Source organism: Pangasianodon hypophthalmus, chromosome 11, assembly GCF_027358585.1.
Source record: "Pangasianodon hypophthalmus isolate fPanHyp1 chromosome 11, fPanHyp1.pri, whole genome shotgun sequence".
Taxonomy (NCBI): domain Eukaryota; kingdom Metazoa; phylum Chordata; class Actinopteri; order Siluriformes; family Pangasiidae; genus Pangasianodon; species Pangasianodon hypophthalmus.
The window spans coordinates 25,936,158-25,957,087 of NC_069720.1; the positions used below are offsets into that span (position 1 = coordinate 25,936,158).

Consider the following 20,930-nt stretch of genomic DNA (forward strand, 5'->3'; position numbering starts at 1 on the left):
ACCTAATTTCTATCAACTGTATCAGCATCTGTGCACATGTGCAATTACAATGGACCATAATTTTGTAACATTGTTTGCACTTAGAAAAGTACAGTAAATCCATTTACTTAAAGCACACTTATAATGGAAGTCAAAGTCCAGTTAATAGGGCAGTCAGTCAGTCAGTCAGTCAATGGTATTTTGTAAATTTAACTCTAAATCTTTATCATGTGTAGTTTTTAAAATTGGAAATGGGATTATTTTTAGCATTTGCATTTGTGGTTATATAAAATATTATGAACTTTCATATGTTAGATGTATTGTTTAAATCAAATGGTAAAAATCCCAACGCCAGTGTATTTGAAAGGATTCCGATAGAAAGATAGAACTTGTCACCCACCGGGAAAATCAGTTGACGATTTGCTATAATAAGTTACAGGTTTATAGATTATCACTGCTGCTGTAACTCATCTTGAATGAAACTGAAATACAAGTGGATACTTGACAGGAAAAAATATTTACACGGCATAAATACAATATGGCCAAATGTTTGTGGACACCTAACTACACCCATATGTGGTTCTTCCCCAAACTGTTGCCACAAAGTTGGAAGCACACAATGGTTTAGGACATCTATGCTGTAATACTATAAGATCTCTTCACTGGAACTAAGGGGTCCAAACTTCCAGCATGACAATGCCCCTGTGCACAAAACAAGGTTCATGAAAACATGGTTTTCCAAGGTTGGAGTGGAAGAACTCGAGTGTCCTGCACAGAGCCCTGACCTCACCCCTACTGAACACCTTTGGGATGAACTGGAACGCCAAATGAGCCCCAGACCTCCTCGCCAACATCAGCACCTGACCTCACTAATGCTCTTGTGGCTGAATGAACACAAATCCCCACAGCTCCAAACACTAATGGAAAGCTTCCCAGAAGAGTGGAGCTTATTATAACAGCAAAGAGTGACTAAATCTGGAGTGGTATGTTCAAAATGCACATATGGGTGTAATGGTCAGCTGTCCACAGACTTTTGTCCATATAGTGTACATTAACAATTTTAACTTACTGTCCTCTGGGGATGGAGTGTGACTGTTGGTTGATAGTGCTGGGTCTAGCCTAACACATTACTTATTGTAAATGCTACATACGATATTTTTATGACAAGGTATGTGGAGAGAAGTCACAGGTGCAAACATATTACACTACATACAAACATATAACACAATTTGACCATATTCATGGATATGTGTGCCTGTGTGAATTGTCAACAGTAGATGGTATATCCCAGTCAGTAACAGTTTAATTCAACCACACCACATCAGCCTTTGCTTTAACAATCTCTAAATGTGTTTTGAATTTACATTGTTTTACACAATAACCATTTGTGTTGCCATGGCAAAGGTCTTTGTACTTATAGATCTGTTCTTTGTGTCCTTTTCTCTTGGATGTCCATTTCCACATGTAAAGTAACTTGCATTGTTTGCTTGCTCTGAGCTAGGATCTAAAGCCTGTTCTCACGTTTCCTTACTTAGGTACCTGCTTTTGCATGCAGCTCATGACTGTATATTGCTGCAGCATGTTGGTTTGAAACTTTACAGGCATTTAACACCTTCATTTGGAACTTGGGATTGCCTCCATCTGGCTCATCCAATGTCATTTTTACTCGTTTGCATACAGACTAAACTTGCACCAAATCACTTCCACTTCTGACTGTTTGGGTATAAGGTGTAGAAGTTAGAGTCCAACAGCTTTCTTAACTTTTACAGTTGGGGTGGTATGGGCTTATGCCCATCATATGTTATGTACACAAAATATAGGTTATTGCTGTATGCACTAGGTACTCACTTAATAAAGTTAGATGTTAACAGTTAAAAACAGTTAGAAGTCTTACAGAAAGATCAATACCGTACCATCCAAAATTATTGGGACCTTTCATGAAAATGAGCAGAAGCAAAAAAAATAGATAATATATAAAAAGTAAAACACATGTAATAAGTAACATTGTATAGTTGCATTTAACATGGTTTTTTAAAACAGAAGAATATTTTATAAGTAGTATATTTTTTTCAACAAAACACTGGTTTCAAAATATGCCTGGACTGAATAACAGCTGTGAGTCACTTAGGATATTGTCTAAGAAAATAGGAGACATTTGTAGACATTTGTCCACTCCTTCATGCAGAGCATTTTAATGCTCCTTTATATTTATAGGTTTGTGCATGTGGATTTTCCATTTCACTTCAGAGCACAGATTTTGTGTAGGGTTCAAATCTGGAGACTGAGAGGTTATTGCAGAACACTGATTTATAATTCTTTAACCATTTCTCTGTTGATTTGAAAGTATGTTTGGCTCTGTGGCCATGTCTGAATGACCTGGCAGAGGCAACCAGGTTTTGAGCTGAAATATTAGCATGAAGGTCTGATAGAGTTCTTGATGCCATCAATCTTCACAAGAGCTCCTGATCCACCACCCACATGACTGCCCCAAAGCATCACTAATCCACCAACATATTATACAGTATACAACATATCTTGCAGTGAAAGGGCTTCTGCACTTTTACAAACCTCAGGTTTATGTCACTGGGATCTCAGTGCTCCCAGTAGGGCCTCCCTTGGTGAATGGATCTAAGGGGAAAAGTCAGACAAAGAGTGATCCTAAAGACCCCCTTGAAAACAATAGTAGGCAAAGTATATTCTGCCCAGGTCCCACCACTGGAGCCAGACCTGGGGTGTTGTCCACAGGTTTGCGTTTGGTGACAGGGCCACCCACATAACTTGGTTGGCCTCTGCCAAAACTGGTGACATGGAAGGGTGGGGTCAGGTGTGGTGCCTATTGGGTGGCAGGCATGTCTTAATTGGAATAGACATCTAAGAATCCAGAAATCCATTGGAATTTTACATGTGTGCAACCTCATATTTATACCTCAAAAAAACAGGACACGAGTAAAGACAACAGCAGAGTTTCTATTTATTTTAAAGTCATTTTTCCTCATTTTATGAAGGGTGCTAATAATTCTGAAGGGCATTGTAGATTATTGTGTGTTATTTTAATAAACATGCACAGTTGACTTGGCACCACTGAGCACTTATGTAAAATACCTACTTGCAAGTTTGCTGTGTGCATCCAGTTCATTTCAGTTGAGAGCACTAGCCTGTTCATATGATGCATATCATAGTGATGCAATAAAAAAGTCCTAAAACAAATTTCTCAGCCATTTAACATATTCATGGGGAACTTGTCTCCATCTGTCTGATTCTATGTAATTTCCATAAGTTGCATACAGACTAAACTTTGCATCAACAATTTGTTTAAATGAATGAATGAGATTGAGGAAAATATTACAGTCAGAGCCAACACCATTTCATTATTATATTGTTTCCAGAACAGTTCTAAGGCATGAGGCACCTCAGCCACACTTGGAAATTCTACAGCCAATTAACCTGGAGTTGTTGGTTAAACGCAATCTGGCCGCCTCCTGGTTCACAAAAATCCCTGGAGTAGAGGTCAAAGGATTGCTAAAATCCATGAATGTAAGTTTGTAATGTTCCACCTATTCTATGTTTATGTTGATATTTTCATTTATGTTGACATGGATTGAAAGACTGCTACCTATTAATGAAATTTTTCTTTGAAAAAGTTGAAAAGGTTAGTTTGCAACTGGAGTACAGAAAGTGCCTAATAGTGGAATAATTTTTTTTTCTTCTTGGTTTTATAGATCACTATTGGTTGTGAAGACCTTTGTGTTCTGATGAGGATTCTAGCAGAAAACACTGAAGAAGGTAACAGAATGGCATCTTCTGACACAAAGAAACCCACAGTTGAAGGTAAAAATGCACCTTCTGCTCTATTACCAGAATTATCATAACCACCCTCCTGCACAGATTTTATAGATATTCCTTCCATATATATTTTTATAGATAAACCTGTAACAAATGAAGCACTCAAAGAGACACTTCCTGTGGAGACAGAAAGCCACCCAGCAATTACCAGTGGAAACTTAAGTGAAAATGTTGTCAGTGTTCTCCTCAAGTTTGAAATCATGGAGGTACAGCAACAGATCTAACTGAGCTCACATGTTTGGTTATCTATTAGCTGGCAGCTTTTGTGTAAAGTGTTTAAGCAAAATTAATTTTTTTGTGCAGGTTCTGCTCACACTGAATAAGCCAAAGAATGGGTTGGAGTGTCCATTTTTGGTCTTGCATGCAGCTGAGCTTGGAATTGACACCAAAGTTCACAAATTTGACATGGTGGCCACCACATACATCAAGACCATTTCTGTGAAGTGCCCAGACATTCCAGGTTTGTAGGACACAATTAAATTCAACGTAAGTTAATTCTTTTCAGTAATGCAATGTTTCTCACACATCTAAATTTAAAATTATGGCTGTGTTTGCATGCAAATTTGTGCGTGTGTGTATTTGTGTAACTCAGTGCCACATATCTGTATTTTTTAAACAGAGTAAACTGAGTTAGAATAGCCTGTAGTGTCAGCATGGTGTAAATTCTGGCTCTAACAATTCCTTAACCTCAGCTACATTGCAGAAGTTCATAACTGGTCTCAACTAGAGATGTGAAGGACTGTATTTTTTTTACCTGCAAAATTTAATTGTTTCTATTTTCCAAAATATATACAAACTAGTAGCCTAATTTCAACCACCATGACAGTAGTGGTTATTAAGTGTGTCCCTTGTGTTGGGTGTTCACCAACGCTAATCAATGATGCACACCAGGCTGGGCTGACATAGTTTTATTTGTGACCTGCAATGGGCATGGCAACCACAGTGTCAATCTTTATACATGCCTTAATCAGCATACAACTAAGGAAACAGACTAGTATTAGTATAGCTAAGATTAGGCTTCAGAAGCATAACTATTAAAATACTTTACATAACTATTAAAGTCCATCTGGGGCATAGTGGTCTCTGTAACATGTATTTCAAGGCAATAAGAGTGAATGTGAACTGCTACAACACTTTACGGTATTATTTGAAGTTTACTTAGCTGAATGTCTAAAGCTGTACTTTCCACGGCAGTGTGCAGACACCTCTGCTGAGACTGCGTTGAAATGCATATATATAAAGGAGCTGCAATATGCTGATGGACAGGCAGGTGACGACAGACCCATTTAGCAGGAATTTCACCAAATGTATGGTGGTGGCAGCATGATGGGGGCAGCATCATGCTATGGGGGTGCTTCTTAGTGGCAGGGAAAGTGAAGTTGTCAGAATGATGGATGAAAAAAGGATGAATACATCCAAATACAGATCTTGAAGAAAACCTACTCCAGAGTGCATGACCTCAGACTTGGACCTTTCAGCACAAAAACGAGCCAAAGCGTACAACCAAGAATGTGCTGGGCTGGGCTGTCAACTACAGCTCAGAGTTAAACCCAGTAGAACACCTGTGGAGAGGCCTGAAGATGGCAATTCACAGTTGCTTCTCATACAATCTTATTGAGTTTAGGAGAATATTCCAGGAAGTATGGGAGAAACTGCCAAAATGTAGGTGTGCAAAGCTTATAGAACCTTACCCAAGAAAACTTGAAGTTGTAATTGCTGCTAAAGGTGCACTGAACAAATATCTATATATTTGGACATTGACAATTTTTTTTTTAATTTTAGCTGTCTACCACAGTATATTATAGTTGATTAAATAATGAATATGAATTCAAAGTTCAGATTTTTGGTTTAATTTGAGGGTATTCAAATCTGGTGAATGGTGTAGGAATTACAACACTTTTTATAGATTCTTGTCATGCCATTCATGCCATGATGTTAATACTGCCATATTGAATTTTATGCCATTCATTATGGTTTGTCCATAACATGCAAACGAATTTGCTATTAAAGCTGACAATCAGGAAGTGAAGTTATGTGTGACATATTTTGACCAAATGTTGTAGATAACTGAAGAACCTCATCCTAAGGGTCTCCAAGAAAATTTGTCTGAATTCACCTCTAGGTGGCACTATTACCTGCAAATTTGCAAAACTGCTCATAAATGGAACTGCACAACATCAAATCAAGATTGTTGTCTCTATTGATTCCCTTGAAGTTTCTGAGTGTTCGTGATCTAAAGAATTTTTTGCTTTTCCAAATAGGATGTTGGCAATTTTGAATTTTAAGAAAAATTATTTTTGCTTCTTCTATCACAAATTTTGATAACCATGAAATTTGGAAGAGACATTCGTGACACCAACCTGAACAAATCTGTTTCTCAAATTTTAAATATAATGGATGGTTTGTCCATAATGCTCAAATGAATTTGACAGTGAAGTTTCCAAACAGGAAGTGAGGGCATATCTGAGCAGTGATGTAACATATTTTGACTTTGACCCTGTAGAAGAGTAAATGACCTTGTCCTAAGGGACTCTAAGAATTTTTGTCTAAATTCCCTGTAGGAGGCACTATAATGCACAAGTTAGTGAAACTGATCATGATCACAGCTTCAGACTGGGGTAGTTTAACCATGTTTTCTATATGTAATACAGATGTCAGTATTAAATTGAGGGCGTAATCAAAATATGTTACACCATTGCTGAGATATGCCCTCACCTCCTGTTTGGCAACTTCTAATGGGTCAGACACATTATGTTTTGATTAACCCCTAGAATGGACAGATATGCTGTTCTCAAAGGGTCATACATGTTATCAAAATTAATATTAAAGTCACCAACTGTATTGTGCACAACCAGGTTTGAGATGAGCTCTGCAAATTCATGGAGAAATTCAGAATACAGCCCTAGGGCTCTGTAAATACTAATTATTGGAAACAACTGGGTAGACCTGTTTTTGTGGCTATGTATGTTATGTTAGTATAAAGGAATTTAATTGAGTTGAATTCATGTCCAGGTTTTTGTGTAATGCCTAGAATATCGTTATAAATAACTGCAATGCGTCCTCTTCTGCCAGTTTGAGGAGGGTGATGTATATAGCTGTATCCAGGAGGACTAGCTTTATTTACATACTCATTTGGTCTAATCCAAGTTTCTGATAAACACAGTATGTTAAATCCCAGATCAGTAATAGTTTTGTTTTCAGATAGTTGCTTCAGATGTAAGAAATTTATAATTTGGTACTTCTAGCTTTAGATCAAAGATGCTGGCTATACATTCAGTATGATCAAATTTTATGTCAATTAGGTTACTAAAACTTTCTAGGTGAGTATTTCTAGGTTCAGGCCTTGGCTCTGGATTGTCACTGAATATCTAGGTCTGCTCTGAGATTATGAACTATGTTACAAGAAATGAGAGCAGCACCTTCATGAGTGGGATGGATACTGCCCTGCCCTAGAAGGCCAGCCTTGCTCTCAAAACTACTCTAATGACCTATAAAGCCCACATTGTTTGCGGAGCACCATCAAGACATCCAGCAGTTCAGTGACCATGACCTGCTCTAAGCTACACTGGATGGGGCCAGAGCATACTACGGCATCAGACATTGCCTCTGCTAATTTACACACCTCTGCAATGTTAACTTCAGGCTGAGTAAGGAATATATCTTTAGCTCCTACATGGATAAATAAATTAAGAAATGAAGAGGTGGCATAAAGGGAAAGTGAAAAATACAACAAATTAACATGAAAGTGCAGAAATTACTGATGATAAAAAACATTTAGTTTAAATGCTGACACAGGGGAGAATCTCCTGGCAAATGATACTGTTTTATAGATTGAGAGTTTAAGACCTTCCTTTCAATAAAAGCTAGTGAGCTGTTAGAACTGTTCTTTAATTGTTATAGAGCAGTGAGTTAAACTTAGAAGTCAGTGAAGGTACACTATATGGCCAAAATTATGTGGAAACCTGACAATTACACATGTTGGATAACCCATTCCAAAACCATGTGCATTAATATGGAGTTGTCTCCCCTTGCCCCCCTTTGAAGCTATAACAGCTTCCACTCTTCTGTCAAGACTTTCTTCACGATTTTGTAGTGTGTCTGTGGGAATTTGTGCCCATTCAGTCAAAAGAGCTCTTTTGAAATCAGACACTTATATTGGGTGAGATGGCCTGGCTCATAACCCATGTTCCAAATCATCCCAAAAGTGTTTGGTGGGGTTGAGGTCAGGGCTCTCTGCAGGCCACTGGAGCTCCTCCACACCGAGCTCGTCAAATCATGTCTTTATGGACCTCGCTTTGTGCACAGTGACATTGTCAGGCTGGAACAAGAAAGAGCCTTCCCCAAACTGTTGCCACAAAGTTGGAAGGATACAGTTGTCTGAAATTTCTTTGTGTGCTGATGTGCTAACATTGCCTTTCACTGGAACTAAGGGACCTAGTCCAAACCCTGAAAAACAGCCCCAGGCCCTTATCCTTCCACTACTGAACTTTACTGCTGGCACTATGCATTCTAGTAGGTAGCGTTCCCTTGGCATCGACCAAACCCAGATTCATCCATCAGACTGCCAGATAGTAATACATGATTCATCACTCCAGAGAACATGTTTCCACTGCTCCAGTGATGGCATGCTTTACAGGTCTTGTGCTGATGTTGCTTCCAGAGGTAGTTTGGAGCTCTGTAGTGAGTGATGCGGCAGAGGATAGGCGATTTTTACATGCTGTGCACTTCAGCACTCAGTGACCCTACTCTGTGAGTTTGTGTGGTCTTCTGCTTCATGGCTGAGGTGTTGTTGCTCCTAGACACTCCACAATAATAGCACTTACAGTTGAATAGCGCAGATCTAGCATGGCAGAAATTTCATGACTTTTGACAATGGTGGCATCCTATGACAGTGCCAAATTTGAAGTCACTGAGCTCTTCAGTATAACTAATTTGTAATTAGTTTTCAGTTTCATAACTTAGGAACTGTCTATTGTTTAAAAATAAGACTCACGTCCTTAGGAACAGAAGGGACTACCGTTTCCAAACTTTTGTCCAAAGTCTTACTCAGTAATCCAGTTTTGAAAAAATGTTCATCACTGTGTTCCAAACACAATCCTTGCACTTGAATTTATGATTTTAATTACAGTTGAAAATAAATGTTTTGTTTTGAACAGCTGTTGTTCAGACCTTATCTTTTGTCTCTGTCTGTGAGCGTGCGTATTGATGTCATTAATTTGAAGGTTACAGCAGCTTAATTTTTTTCCAAGTGTAAATAACTGATGTCAGGAATAAACAGTAATAATGTCTCTCCTTTCTACTGTTCTAGATTTACATGGTGAGCCTGTCTGCATCCTGAGCTCCTCAGCAAAACAGGGAGCTGAACTCCTCAAAGTAGAGTATTTTAAGGTATGGATTATTTTTACCCTCTGTGTTACTCTATATTCCTTCCCTATTGTTTTGATTTTGAACTCTTACTTAGCAATGAATTGACCTCTACATTCTGAGCATTTTACCCTAGAATCTCCAGATTACCTCGCAACATTCAAAAATAATTTAAGGCAATAAGGCATTGCTAAAAAAGCCAAATACCCCCAAATAACCCCTGTGACACTTTCGTGGGTTGGGTCGGGAATGAGGAGACAGGAATCAGGGTTGGAACAACTCAAATAGACTATTTTTTTCTCTTTTACTTTCACTTTTCACCTATTCTTACATAGAATTGGAAAATTCCTCCTGCAACTTGGCAACCTCTGTGATTTGGGATGGTAAGAGGTGGTCTACACAAGGGACAGGGGTGGATCGAGCCGCCATTTTTAGAGTTACCTCCAGTCCTAACTCTTCACTCTCCAGTATGACCATCTCTAAAGCTACGGGAACCACCTCTATCCATGGTTTAAGGAGATTGAGGTGGTAAATCTGCTCCGCCCTGCCTCTATCCGCTTGCCTTACCTCATAGTTGGCAACCCGACTCGCGTGTGACCTTGAAGGGCCCTTGCCACTTGGCGAGCAACTTGGAGCTCTATGTGGATAATAAAATCAGCACTTTATCTCCCTGTGAAAAATCCCGTAGCTGAGTACCCATTATACAGTCGGGACTGTTGTGCTTGAGCCTCATGCAAATTCTTCTGTGTTATGTGACTCAAGGTGTGAAGTTTTGCCCTCAAGTCCAGAACACATTGAATTTCACTTTTGCTGTTACAAGGTCCCTCCTAATTTTCCCTAATGATGTCCAAGACACAACGAGGCTTGCGCCCATACGATAAGTCAATTGGGGAAAACCCCATGGAGGCTTGCGGGACCTCTCGAACTGTAAATAATTGGGGCTCAAGTCTTATCCCAATTCCGAGCATCATCATGAATGAATTTACGAATCATATTCTTAAGTGTTTGATTAAACCTTTTGACCAGCCCATCCGTCTGCGGATGGTAAACACTGGAAAGAATTGGTTTGATCCCCTGAATTTTGTACAGCTCGCGAAGAGTGTGTGATATAAAGGCTGTGCACTGGTCAGTCAAGATCTCTTTAGGGATCCTAACTCGTGGGATAACATGGAAGAGAGCCTCCACAACACTGTGTGCTGAGATGTTGTGGAGAGGCACTGCTTCTGGGTATCGCATTGCATAGTCCACTAAAACTAACACAAAGTGATGACCTTGTGCAGTCTGTTCTAATGGCCTGAAAAGGTCCATACCAATTCTTTAGAAGGGGACCTCAATTAAGGGTAATGGGCACTTTTGGGGTGGCTGGCGGATTCACCAGCTGACATTCACGACATGCCACACCACCTACGAACATCGCCGCGAATGCCTGGCCAATAGAAACGGGCCATGAGACGATTCAGTGTTTTCTCCTGCCCTAAGTGCCCCGCCATCGGATTATGGTGACCCGCCTGGAATAACGTATCCCGATGGCTCTTCAGGACCAACAATTGGGTCATTTCCTCCTTGGCCTGTGTGTCCTGCCTAACTTAGTATAACCTATCATTAATAATTGCGAAATAGGGGAAGAAGAGCGCAATGTTGGGCTGAACCCACTGACCATCAATCACTTTCACTTGGTTGAAGGTGTGCCTGAGGGTTTTGTCCTGTGTCTGCTCCAAAGGGAAATCCCCGGAGGGAGGTGGGGCAGGGCCCTCCTCAACCTCCATGTCTTCCAGACGCAGAGCTGACACTAACGGCCCAGGCAGTGCCTCCCCAGCCAACACAGGATGCTGCGGGCCCCATCCATACACATTCCTCTCAGCAATATCTGAAATGCCGGCCAATTTGTTCCCAAAATCAGTGGATGGGTGAAGCAGGGACTACCTGCTGCCACTAATGTATGTTTTTGTCCCCTGAATTGGATTGTGATGAGCACCAACATATACTCATTAACATCCCCGTGCACACACCTCACCTTCACCAAACGTGCATTTCCCAATGCCTCACCTTTGACCAGGCAGTGGTGGATTGAGGTTTAGTTACAGCCCTTGAACCCCTTGAACACTCACCGGTATACAGTACGTCTCAGCTCGATCAGGTTCGAGGGAAAATGGCCCCCGTTTTCAGGGTGCAGGGATGGGGGAAGGCGGGGAGAAAGAGGGGAAGCGTGGGAGAGAGAGAGAGAAAGACAGAAAGAGAGAGAGAGGGAGAATGGAGGGGCTCACCAGCTCGAAATACACAGCCAAGTAGTCTTCTGCCAGCTGGAACACCTTGTCTAGCAATGCCAGTGGCACTGGACCCATTTCGACAGGTGTCTCAGAGCTGTTGGGTGAATGCAAACAGGCGAAGAAGCTCGCTGAGGGTCAGCGAGCAAAAGCGCTGACGGTGCTGTTCTCGGGTGCGGATGACCCTGTAACAATGTGCCTCAGTAAGACCCTAGTTACAAGAAATACACACAGTTCGAATGCTCAGTATGAGGTAGTGTAATGAAAACAGCTGAGGTAACAAGGACACCCTTCCACACTCTAAGGTGTATTAAACACAAAAGCAGTGTGGTTTAACAAGTTACAAATACAAATATCCCAGTGTGTATATATATATATATATATATATATATATATATATATATATATATATATACACTATATACAGTATGTATGTATATATATATATATATATATATATATATATATATATATATATATATATATATACACTATATTACCAAAAGTATTCGGTCACCTGCCTTGACTCACATATGAACTTAAGTGCCATCCCATTCCTAACCCATAGGGTTCAATATGATGTCGGTCCACCTTTTGCAGCTATTACAGCTTCAACTCTTCTGGGAAGGCTGTCCACAAGGTTGAGGAGTGTGTTTATAGGAATTTTTGACCATTCTTCCAAAAGCACATTGGTGAGGTCACACACTGATGTTGGTCGAGAAGGCCTGGCTCTCAGTCTCCGCTCTAATTCATCCCAAAGGTGTTCTATCGGGTTCAGGTCAGGACTCTGTGCAGGCCAGTCAAGTTCATCCACACCAGTCATCCATGTCTTTATGGACCTTGCTTTGTGCACTGGTGCACAGTCATGTTGGAAGAGGAAGGGGCCCGCTCCAAACTGTTCCCACAAGGTTGGGAGCATGGAATTGTCCAAAATGTTTTGGTATCCTGAAGCATTCAAAGTTCCTTTCACTGGAACTAAGGGGCCAAGCCCAACTCCTGAAAAACAACCCCACACCATAATTCCTCCTCCACCAAATTTCACACTCGGCACAATGCAGTCCGAAATGTACCGTTCTCCTGGCAACCTCCAAACCCAGACTCGTCCATCAGATTGCCAGATGGAAAAGCGTGATTCATCACTCCAGAGAACGCATCTCCACTGCTCTAGAGTCCAGTGGCGGCGTGCTTTACACCACTGCATCCGACGTTTTGCATTGCACTTGGTGATGTGTGGCTTGGATGCAGCTGCTCGGCCATGGAAACCCATTCCATGAAGCTCTCTGCGTACTGTACTTGGGCTAATCCGAAGGTCACATGAAGTTTGGAGCTCTGTAGCAATTGACTGTGAAGAAAGTCGACGACCTCTTTGCACTATGCGCTTCAGCATCCGCTGACCCCTCTCCGTCAGTTACGTGGCCTACCACTTCGTGGCTGAGTTGCTGTTGTTCCCAAACTCTTCCATTTTGTTATGATAAAGCTGACAGTTGACTGTGGAATATTTAGGAGCGAGGAAATTTCACGACTGGATTTGTTGCACAGGTGGCATCCTATGACAGTTCCACGCTGGAATTCACTGAGCTCCTGAGAGCGGCCCATTCTTTCACAAATGTTTGTAAAAACAGTCTGTTTGATTTTTTGATTTAAGTGCTTGATTTTATACACCTGTGGCCAGGCCAAGTGATTAGGACACCTGATTCTGATCATTTGGATGGGTGACCGAATACTTTTGGTAATATAGTGTATATATATGTATATATATATATATATATATATATATATATATATATATATATATATATATATATACAGTCAGATCCAGAAGTATTTGGACAATGACAGTGAAAATGGAAGTACTTTGCTTAAAATGGCTGTAATTCCTAAATGGTAAATGCCATATTTTTTGGAACCTCTTAAAATAAAGCTGAAAGTCTACACTTCCATCACATCTTGATTGTTTTATTTCAAATCCATTGTGGTGGTATATAAAGGCAAAATCACAAAAACTCTCTTATTGTCCAAATACTTCCTGACCTGACTGTGTGTGTGTATATATATACCTGTGGACCCTAATTATAATTAATAAAAAAAAATTAGTTCAATGCAAGTATACAAACTAATCCCATATGTGGCATTGCTACAACCCGTTGCAATATTGCCCGCCTCAGGTCCGGGTATTCCAGCACTTTCGCAACTGGTAGCTGCTGGGCCACAAGCTGGGCTTCCCTCGACAAGAGCGGCAGCAAGCAGACCATGTACTTTGAGTCAGGCCAGCCACATGCTTCTGCGGCTTGTAGTTCCAGGAACGCTTCTGAGTCATCCAGTGGTCCCATTTTCGAGAGCGTGACGTGGGGCATGGCCGTGGCGGCCACCGGGGCTGCTGCAGGAGTACCTGCCGGTCCTCTGCTTGAGCTTGGAGCAAGGCCTGGAAGCACTGTTCCTGCTCCATGCGCTCCTCAGGGAGGACCTGTTGTTGCATCTGGTGGATGCTGGCGAGGGTCTTGACAATCTCAGTGAATGGCGAGGACCCCATGATGGCGAACCTTCCTCAGACTCCCGGGTTTCGGCACCAGTGTGACACTTCCCTGGGTTGGTTCAGGAATGAGGAGACGGGAGACAGGCTTAGGACAACTCAAATAGATTCTTTATTTCTCACTTTCTTTTACTTTTGCTTTTCAGCTTTTCATTGCACACACATGGCTCTATGCTGCTCCGCTCTCTCTCCCGTGGCTCTCGTCTCTCCCCTCTTTATCCTTGCCACCGCTTACTGAAACACAGAACACTCGTTAGCCAAATTCTGCACAAATGTGTGATCCTTACCAATCACCTTTTCTGGCTTTGCCCTCCATTCACAAACGGGTGTTCGACCACCTCCCCACTTCCACAACCCCCCAAACCACTATATATTCAAAAATATATTCAACAACAATATTATATATTCATTGACGTTATTATTTTTATATTGTATATTAAGGACAATTGTGTCCTTATTTTAGTATCCTACTCATTATTACATAATAATTGACATGTTTGTATTGTGCCATTTCAAACATGTGGTTTGTCATACAGGCTAATCGTGATGCGCCTAATTTTTCTACCATTTTCGAGAATACACAACAGAAGATGAAAGTACGTATACATTTTTTAAATGATATTGTAGTGGTTATGCTATAGTTTCATTGTGTTTTATTGAGTTAGAAAAGTAGTAATTATATTTACTGCATAAGTTTATTCGAACATCTGTGTGTGTGTGTGTGTGTGTGTAGATTATTTTCTCTTCTCTGGACCTGACTCTGCATACTGAGGCTCTTCTTTCTATCATGGACTTCATGTCTACTATCCTGTCCTGTAGTAGTTTGTCCTCACCTGAGAAAGAGAGCAAGATTAATGAAGGAACAAAAGCTACCCCAGCCAAATCCAGTATGAGTCCATGCACTAGCACAAAGATACATACTTCCATTGATGTACTTGCAGTAATTCAAATTAATTTACACCTAGTCTCTAAAGAAATCAGTCCAGGCCTTAAACTGACCCTGATTTTAACTATTTATGGGGAAAGGAAACTGTTTACCTAGTAGTATTTTTAAGCAAAAAAAAAAGAAAAGAAAAAAAGGGGGAAAAAGCAGATTACTGGGATATTTCTATATTTTTTTGCAATAACCCTAGAATTCTACTCCATATTTTTTGCACCCCTCTAAAAATGAACAAACATAAATAACAGTGAGTGATTTTTTTTATTATTTTAAAAGTTCCCTGTTTCGACTAACACATGTTCTACAATATAACGACGTGAGATTTTTGCATGAAAGGAGGCTAATGAAAATTTTGCCACCTCACATGCTTAGGACATCCTTTCATAAACTGAAATGTCATAGTCCAAAACATCTGTATTTGATGCCACCAACTTTTGTCGGAACAGTTTCAGTGGATCGCCCACGGTAGAACTGAAAATCAATTCTGCTTGACTAATCCAAGGGCCTCCTACAGTGTTTCTCAAATTGCAAATAACAAAAATGGAGTTTCCTCATCTCATTCATTACCAAAATCCAAAAAGTAGTTGTGAAGTTTAGATTTATGAATTTGATGAAAATGTTCAAGTAAACCTTGAGACTAAGGGTGATGAAACCTAGACATTTAATATTTAACTGCAAGCAATTTACTTATTACAAATTACTTAAGAAAATAGACATAAAGTGTAAATAAAGTTTGAACACTAGTCTGTCTGGATATATCTGGGTAGCCCAAAAACAGTGAAAAATTATCAAAGCCTTCACTGTGCCTAAGGTGCATAATGGAAGAGCTTCACGATACCAAGTAGCTGCGCACATTAAAGTCAACAGTTCATTTGCAAACTTGTATGACTGTGCTTGCATCATAGCACACACCAGTTTATCCTCAGCAGATAAAAGAAAAACTTGTTAGAAATCCCGTTATTGTGAGTCAGGAAAGAAACTATTGGTGATGTTTATTTGTGCCCTTGAAAAATATTCAGATAAATTTTTCTCTGCAGAAACATGCCTTCACAGTTACTGAGGGTAGAAGGAGTCAGGGTCAGGTACCCGGCCTGGCATCCTGTCAGGCTAGTGAGAGAGCAAAGGGGACTATTAGGTATGGCTTTGTCCTGTAGAGGTTTAAGAGGTTGTACAGTGAGGGGAAATAAATATTTGTACACTTTCGTTTTTGTTATTAAATTTACTTCCAGTGCATACAGTCAGGTCCATAAACATCTGGACGTTGGCAAAGTTATTGTTATTTCAACTGTCTCCACAGTTATTGTATATTGGAGCTGTATATTGTGTACAGTATATTGGAGCTGAAATTAAAAAAATGACTTTCAGCCTTAATTTTGTAATTACATCCAAATTGGGTGAACGGTATAGGAATTACAGCACTTAACTGTAACTGGTCAAACTAACATAATCATAAATTAAATTGTCAATGACTGCTTGATGTCTGGAACCCATGTACATCACCAGACACTGGATTTGTAGTTGTCTTCAGTTTCTGCCTCTTCTTGGGGCATTTTTCCAGCAAGTAAAATGCAAGTCAATGTCCATCTGCTCTGTGAAGCACCATCCAATGAGTTTTGAAGCATTTGGCTCAATTTAAACTGATAATATAGCCCTACACTTCAGAATTTATCCTGCTGCTTTTGTCAGCAATCACATCATCAGTAAATACAAGGGAACTTTTTCCATTGGCAGCCATACACGCCAGTGTCATAAGATTTCAGTTTGGATGATTTAATTGTCTGTCAGAAAATGTGGTGCCTGCAGCTTTAACTTGACAAAAGAAAATTGTGTTGTATATTGTGGTACTTGTTCCCTTTTAGCCTATTTTGTAATCATATGGCCAACTTAATAGCCTATGCTGAGTTCAGTGCAGGGCAACAGATCATCATTTTCTGATGCTTTAGTGCAATATCTCAAGAAAGACTGGTTGAATGTTTGTAGGATTTATAGAAAATAAATTTCCTTCAATAGCTTCCTTCCTGTTTTCATACAAAGATATGACTTTCATGTTAAGGACCTCAAAGCCCATTTTTGGCTGGTATGATTTTTGCCATTGGTCCATCTGTGCATCTGTAAGTGTACATTTCTCGTTAGGCCGATATCTCAAGAATGAGTGGTTGAATGTTTGTAGGATTTATATGGAATTATCATTGTAACCAGTAGTTGAACTGATTAGTTTGTGAAATTTAAATCTAAACAAGGTCTCATCAAGGTCAAATGTCTGAAATAGTTTTTCTTTAATAGCTTCCTTCCTGTTTGTCATTCAGAAATGTTACTTACACCTTCATGTTCAGGAACTCAAGGCCCATTTTTTGCCATCCATCCATCTGTCGCTCTGTCTGTCTGTGCATCCATCCATCCATGTGTCTGTCTGAGATTCTCATTAGTGTGATATTTCAAGAAATAGTGGTTGAGTGTTTGTTGGATTTACATGGAATGTTCATTGTAACCAGCACCTGAACTGATTAGATTTTTGGAATTGATCCAAACAGGGTCAAGGTCACTGCAATCAAGTTTTTGTAGTTTACATATCTATGAGAGTTAGCCCTCCTTAACAACACATAGCAATGACATTCCTCTGTCCATCTTGCACCTGCACTTACCCAAAATAATCTCACCTACTGAGGTCCTCTTCGTGGTGCAGGCTTACAGTATGACCTGAATATTCAATGATATAAAAATGAATTAAAACCAGTAATGCTCTGGAAGGATGACGGTTTGTTTTTATTTATGAATTATTTTAAATGGGTTTTTGAGAGAAGATACTATTATATTAAAATCATTTAAAAATATTTGTTAAAGCAAAGAGTAATAGTTTTTTCCAGTTGTTTAATGGGAAATTAAAAATTGTGTTTGTTGCCCATTCTCCTGAAGGGTGCTAGTAATTATGGAGTTGACTGATTACTGATTACATTTTAATGTTTACATACATGAAGCAGCATCTTTATTACTGTTCCATCTGCAGTGAGGTGCCATTATGAAGGAGACATCATTGATCTGAAAATCCTTGTGCAGCTGGGGGCCTTCAACATGTTACTATGTGACCAGCACTGCAACATTGCTGACATGAAGATTCGGGGTCAGATTTATATAATCTTGTACCTGTTATGCTAAAAGTGACAATTTGCCACAATTTTCAGATTCTTTTTGTGGTTGCATCTATTATATCTAAAAATTGATCAATATTTGAGAACTGGATGAGTGTCTGATTACTATTTACCAAGCCTTATCATCAGCTACGATTGCCGTGCCACTAAACATTCATTAAATCTCTCTCAAACACCCATCTAGATCTACATGGGTCTCTCTTGATGAAGGAAAGTGAAACACACATGTCTGCTAGACTGCATGATTTTGTTGTCATTAATTTAGACCCAGAAGCAGTTCACAAAAAGGTAAGTCATCAGTGCTAATGCCTGACTTTCTTTAGACACATTATACAGGATAACTATCATTAGAATCTAACGTTTTATGCACCTTTATTCACCATGTATTTGTGTTTTTTTCTAGGTTGTCTGTATTGTGGATGATGAAGTATTCAGCTTTAATATGAGTCTAACCCCTAAAGCCACAGAAGGTGAGGGATACACAGACACCTCAAAAGTGGATGGAAAGGTCAAGCTCAATGTGGGCTGCATTCAAGTAGTCTATCTACAGAAGTTTGTCATGATATTGGTGGTAAGTTTGAACTTTAATTATACACTTACTGGCTAAACAATTTGCAATTATTTAATAAAATTCACAGATTATTACACAGATTATTATGATTTTTTGTTGTTAAAGAGTTGTTATTTTTCATAGAAATATTTTGGCATCATTAGGATTGTTGGTGTAGAATGTTCCAAAAAGCAAATTGAGTCCCATTAATTCTGATTCTTTCTGAATGTATCCATGCTAGAAATTCAGTAATAGCTTTCAAATGGCCAAGGAGGCTTTAAGTGTGGCCACAGCACAGGCAGCGGAAAAAGCAGTGTCCAGTGTAAGGGACTTTGCTCAGAAGAGTTTCAGAATCTCCATGGACATTAGACTAAAGGCCCCACTCATCATCATCCCTCAGTCATCCATGTCTCACAATGCTGTGGAGGTTGACCTAGGTCTCATCACTGTGCGGAACAGCTTCTCTCTGCTTCCAGTAGAGAATTGTCCATTGCCTGCTGTCATAGATAACATTGACCTGGAGCTAACCCAGCTTAAGCTGTCCAGGTGAAAACTGTTTTAAAGTATCATGGTTATTCTTAAGGTTTTCTTCGTCCATCACTATTGGCACAGTTTGGGTGTTTTCTGTAATTTTTTAATATGGTATGGGTTTTATAATAATCTTAGAATCTTTATGGAGGAAGATGTAAATAAACCTAGTTCTGAGCTCCTACAACCAGTGAACCTGGTCCTGTCGGTCAGACGTAACCTTGCCGCTACCTGGTACCATAAGATGGCTGCCCTTGAGGTAGATGGAGATCTGAAGCCCATGGAAGTGAGTCCTTATTTTCCACCTGTGAATATCTGCTAGACAATTTCTAATGTAGTTCAAACATGATATTTTTGGTATGTGGCATGGATGGTTATTCTATGATGGTTAGATTTAGTTTATTACAATTAAAGGTCAAAATTTTGTAGATCTCCAATATGTACACAAGAACTATAGCAACTATAGAGTCAGTGCTAAAAGGTTCTCTCTTATTTTGTTGCAGGTAGCTTTGAGTCAGGATGACCTGGTTCTCTTATTAAAGATTCTGATGGAAAACATTGGAGAGGCCAGCAGCATTCAACCATACATCAGCCCAGATCCAGGAATAAAACAGGCAAATGTGCCTGCCAGATCTTGCACACATAATGGTAACAGATACACAGCTTCTTATAAAATAGTCTTAACTTTTTTTTTAATGGTCTTTTAATGTTCTTCCATGCTTCTAAGCAAAGGGCCACTTCTGAATACTGTACTGTCTGTGTGTGTATGTAGTCTCTGAGAATGTTGTAGGAAGACAGCCAGAGAGCAAATCAGCAGAGAATGAACTGGTGGAGACTGTGAATTTCAGTTTCAATGTTGAGTCACTTGGTCTGGTACTGTACAACAACGATCCCACCCAGGTGGGTGTTCCTACTAATCACAAGCCATGTTTATATGCTTACATTTGTCATGAGTGATTCTCTCTCTCTCTCTCTCACCTGTTTATAGCCTGGTGTGCATCATGAGCGTTTGTGTATAGGAGCGTTTATGTTACATAAGATAACTGCTTCTGGTAAGTTGTTCAATGACAGCAGTCTGGAGGTTTCTAGTATTCTCACCACCTGCACCCTAGATGACAGGAGGAGCAGCCTTGAGCGAATCACATCCAGGTACACAGATCTACTTATATACAACCCACATGTCTTTTAAAGTAAATACTTACATAATGTGTTGTATTTTGCAAGATGACACTTTGTTTTGAACTGGTGAGTATCTTTTTATCGTTTTATCTCTTTGATGGTCAGAATGCTGAAAAAGCGTGATGACAGCTCAGATGCCATGATTGACTTGACATACTCACAGAACAGAGATGAACGCTCTGTGGTAGCTGTGTTCCAGAAACTGTATCTCTGTGCCAGCATGGAGTTTCTCATGGCTGTGGCTGACTTCTTCATCCATGCTCTGGCCAAGTCCCAGGGCACAGTGTCAGACAAACCAAGACCATTCCCACGCAAACAGATCTCAGAGCAAATGGCCCAGGGTGAACTGAATGCAGGTACTGGAAGTTCATAGAATCATTAACCAAACACTATTTCCCATACTGCATGTACTGTTTGTATTTTGCATTTGAACAACACCTGGGATTGAGCTTGACTGGGAGAATTTGTACCAAGGTTCCGCAGTTGAGTTTCTTTTAGAGCTCCTCAGCAATAATAAGAAATAGACATTTAATGATTTGCATGCTTCATAATTCATGTGTGTATTTTCATTATTTCACATACTGAGATAAGTATATTGTGATTCTGT

The 20,930-nt window shown here is 39.8% G+C and overlaps 1 protein-coding gene across 7 annotated transcripts in view; it reads left to right on the plus strand.

Moving 5' to 3' along the window:
• The window catches only part of vps13c (vacuolar protein sorting 13 homolog C), a 105,238-nt gene that overhangs the window by 42,740 nt on the left and 41,568 nt on the right, over positions 1–20,930 (plus strand). For all 7 annotated transcript variants that reach the window (XM_034308646.2, XM_026947175.3, XM_026947171.3 and 4 more), the window contains 16 exons: positions 3,366–3,513; positions 3,699–3,807; positions 3,901–4,028; positions 4,126–4,282; positions 9,131–9,210; positions 14,517–14,576; positions 14,714–14,867; positions 17,925–18,038; positions 18,251–18,354; positions 18,470–18,637; positions 18,858–19,162; positions 19,283–19,430; positions 19,648–19,792; positions 19,917–20,044; positions 20,133–20,293; positions 20,429–20,679. In XM_034308646.2, coding sequence (XP_034164537.1) covers positions 3,366–3,513; positions 3,699–3,807; positions 3,901–4,028; positions 4,126–4,282; positions 9,131–9,210; positions 14,517–14,576; positions 14,714–14,867; positions 17,925–18,038; positions 18,251–18,354; positions 18,470–18,637; positions 18,858–19,162; positions 19,283–19,430; positions 19,648–19,792; positions 19,917–20,044; positions 20,133–20,293; positions 20,429–20,679 — 2,360 coding nt within the window. The remainder of the gene's footprint in view (positions 1–3,365; positions 3,514–3,698; positions 3,808–3,900; positions 4,029–4,125; positions 4,283–9,130; positions 9,211–14,516; positions 14,577–14,713; positions 14,868–17,924; positions 18,039–18,250; positions 18,355–18,469; positions 18,638–18,857; positions 19,163–19,282; positions 19,431–19,647; positions 19,793–19,916; positions 20,045–20,132; positions 20,294–20,428; positions 20,680–20,930) is intronic.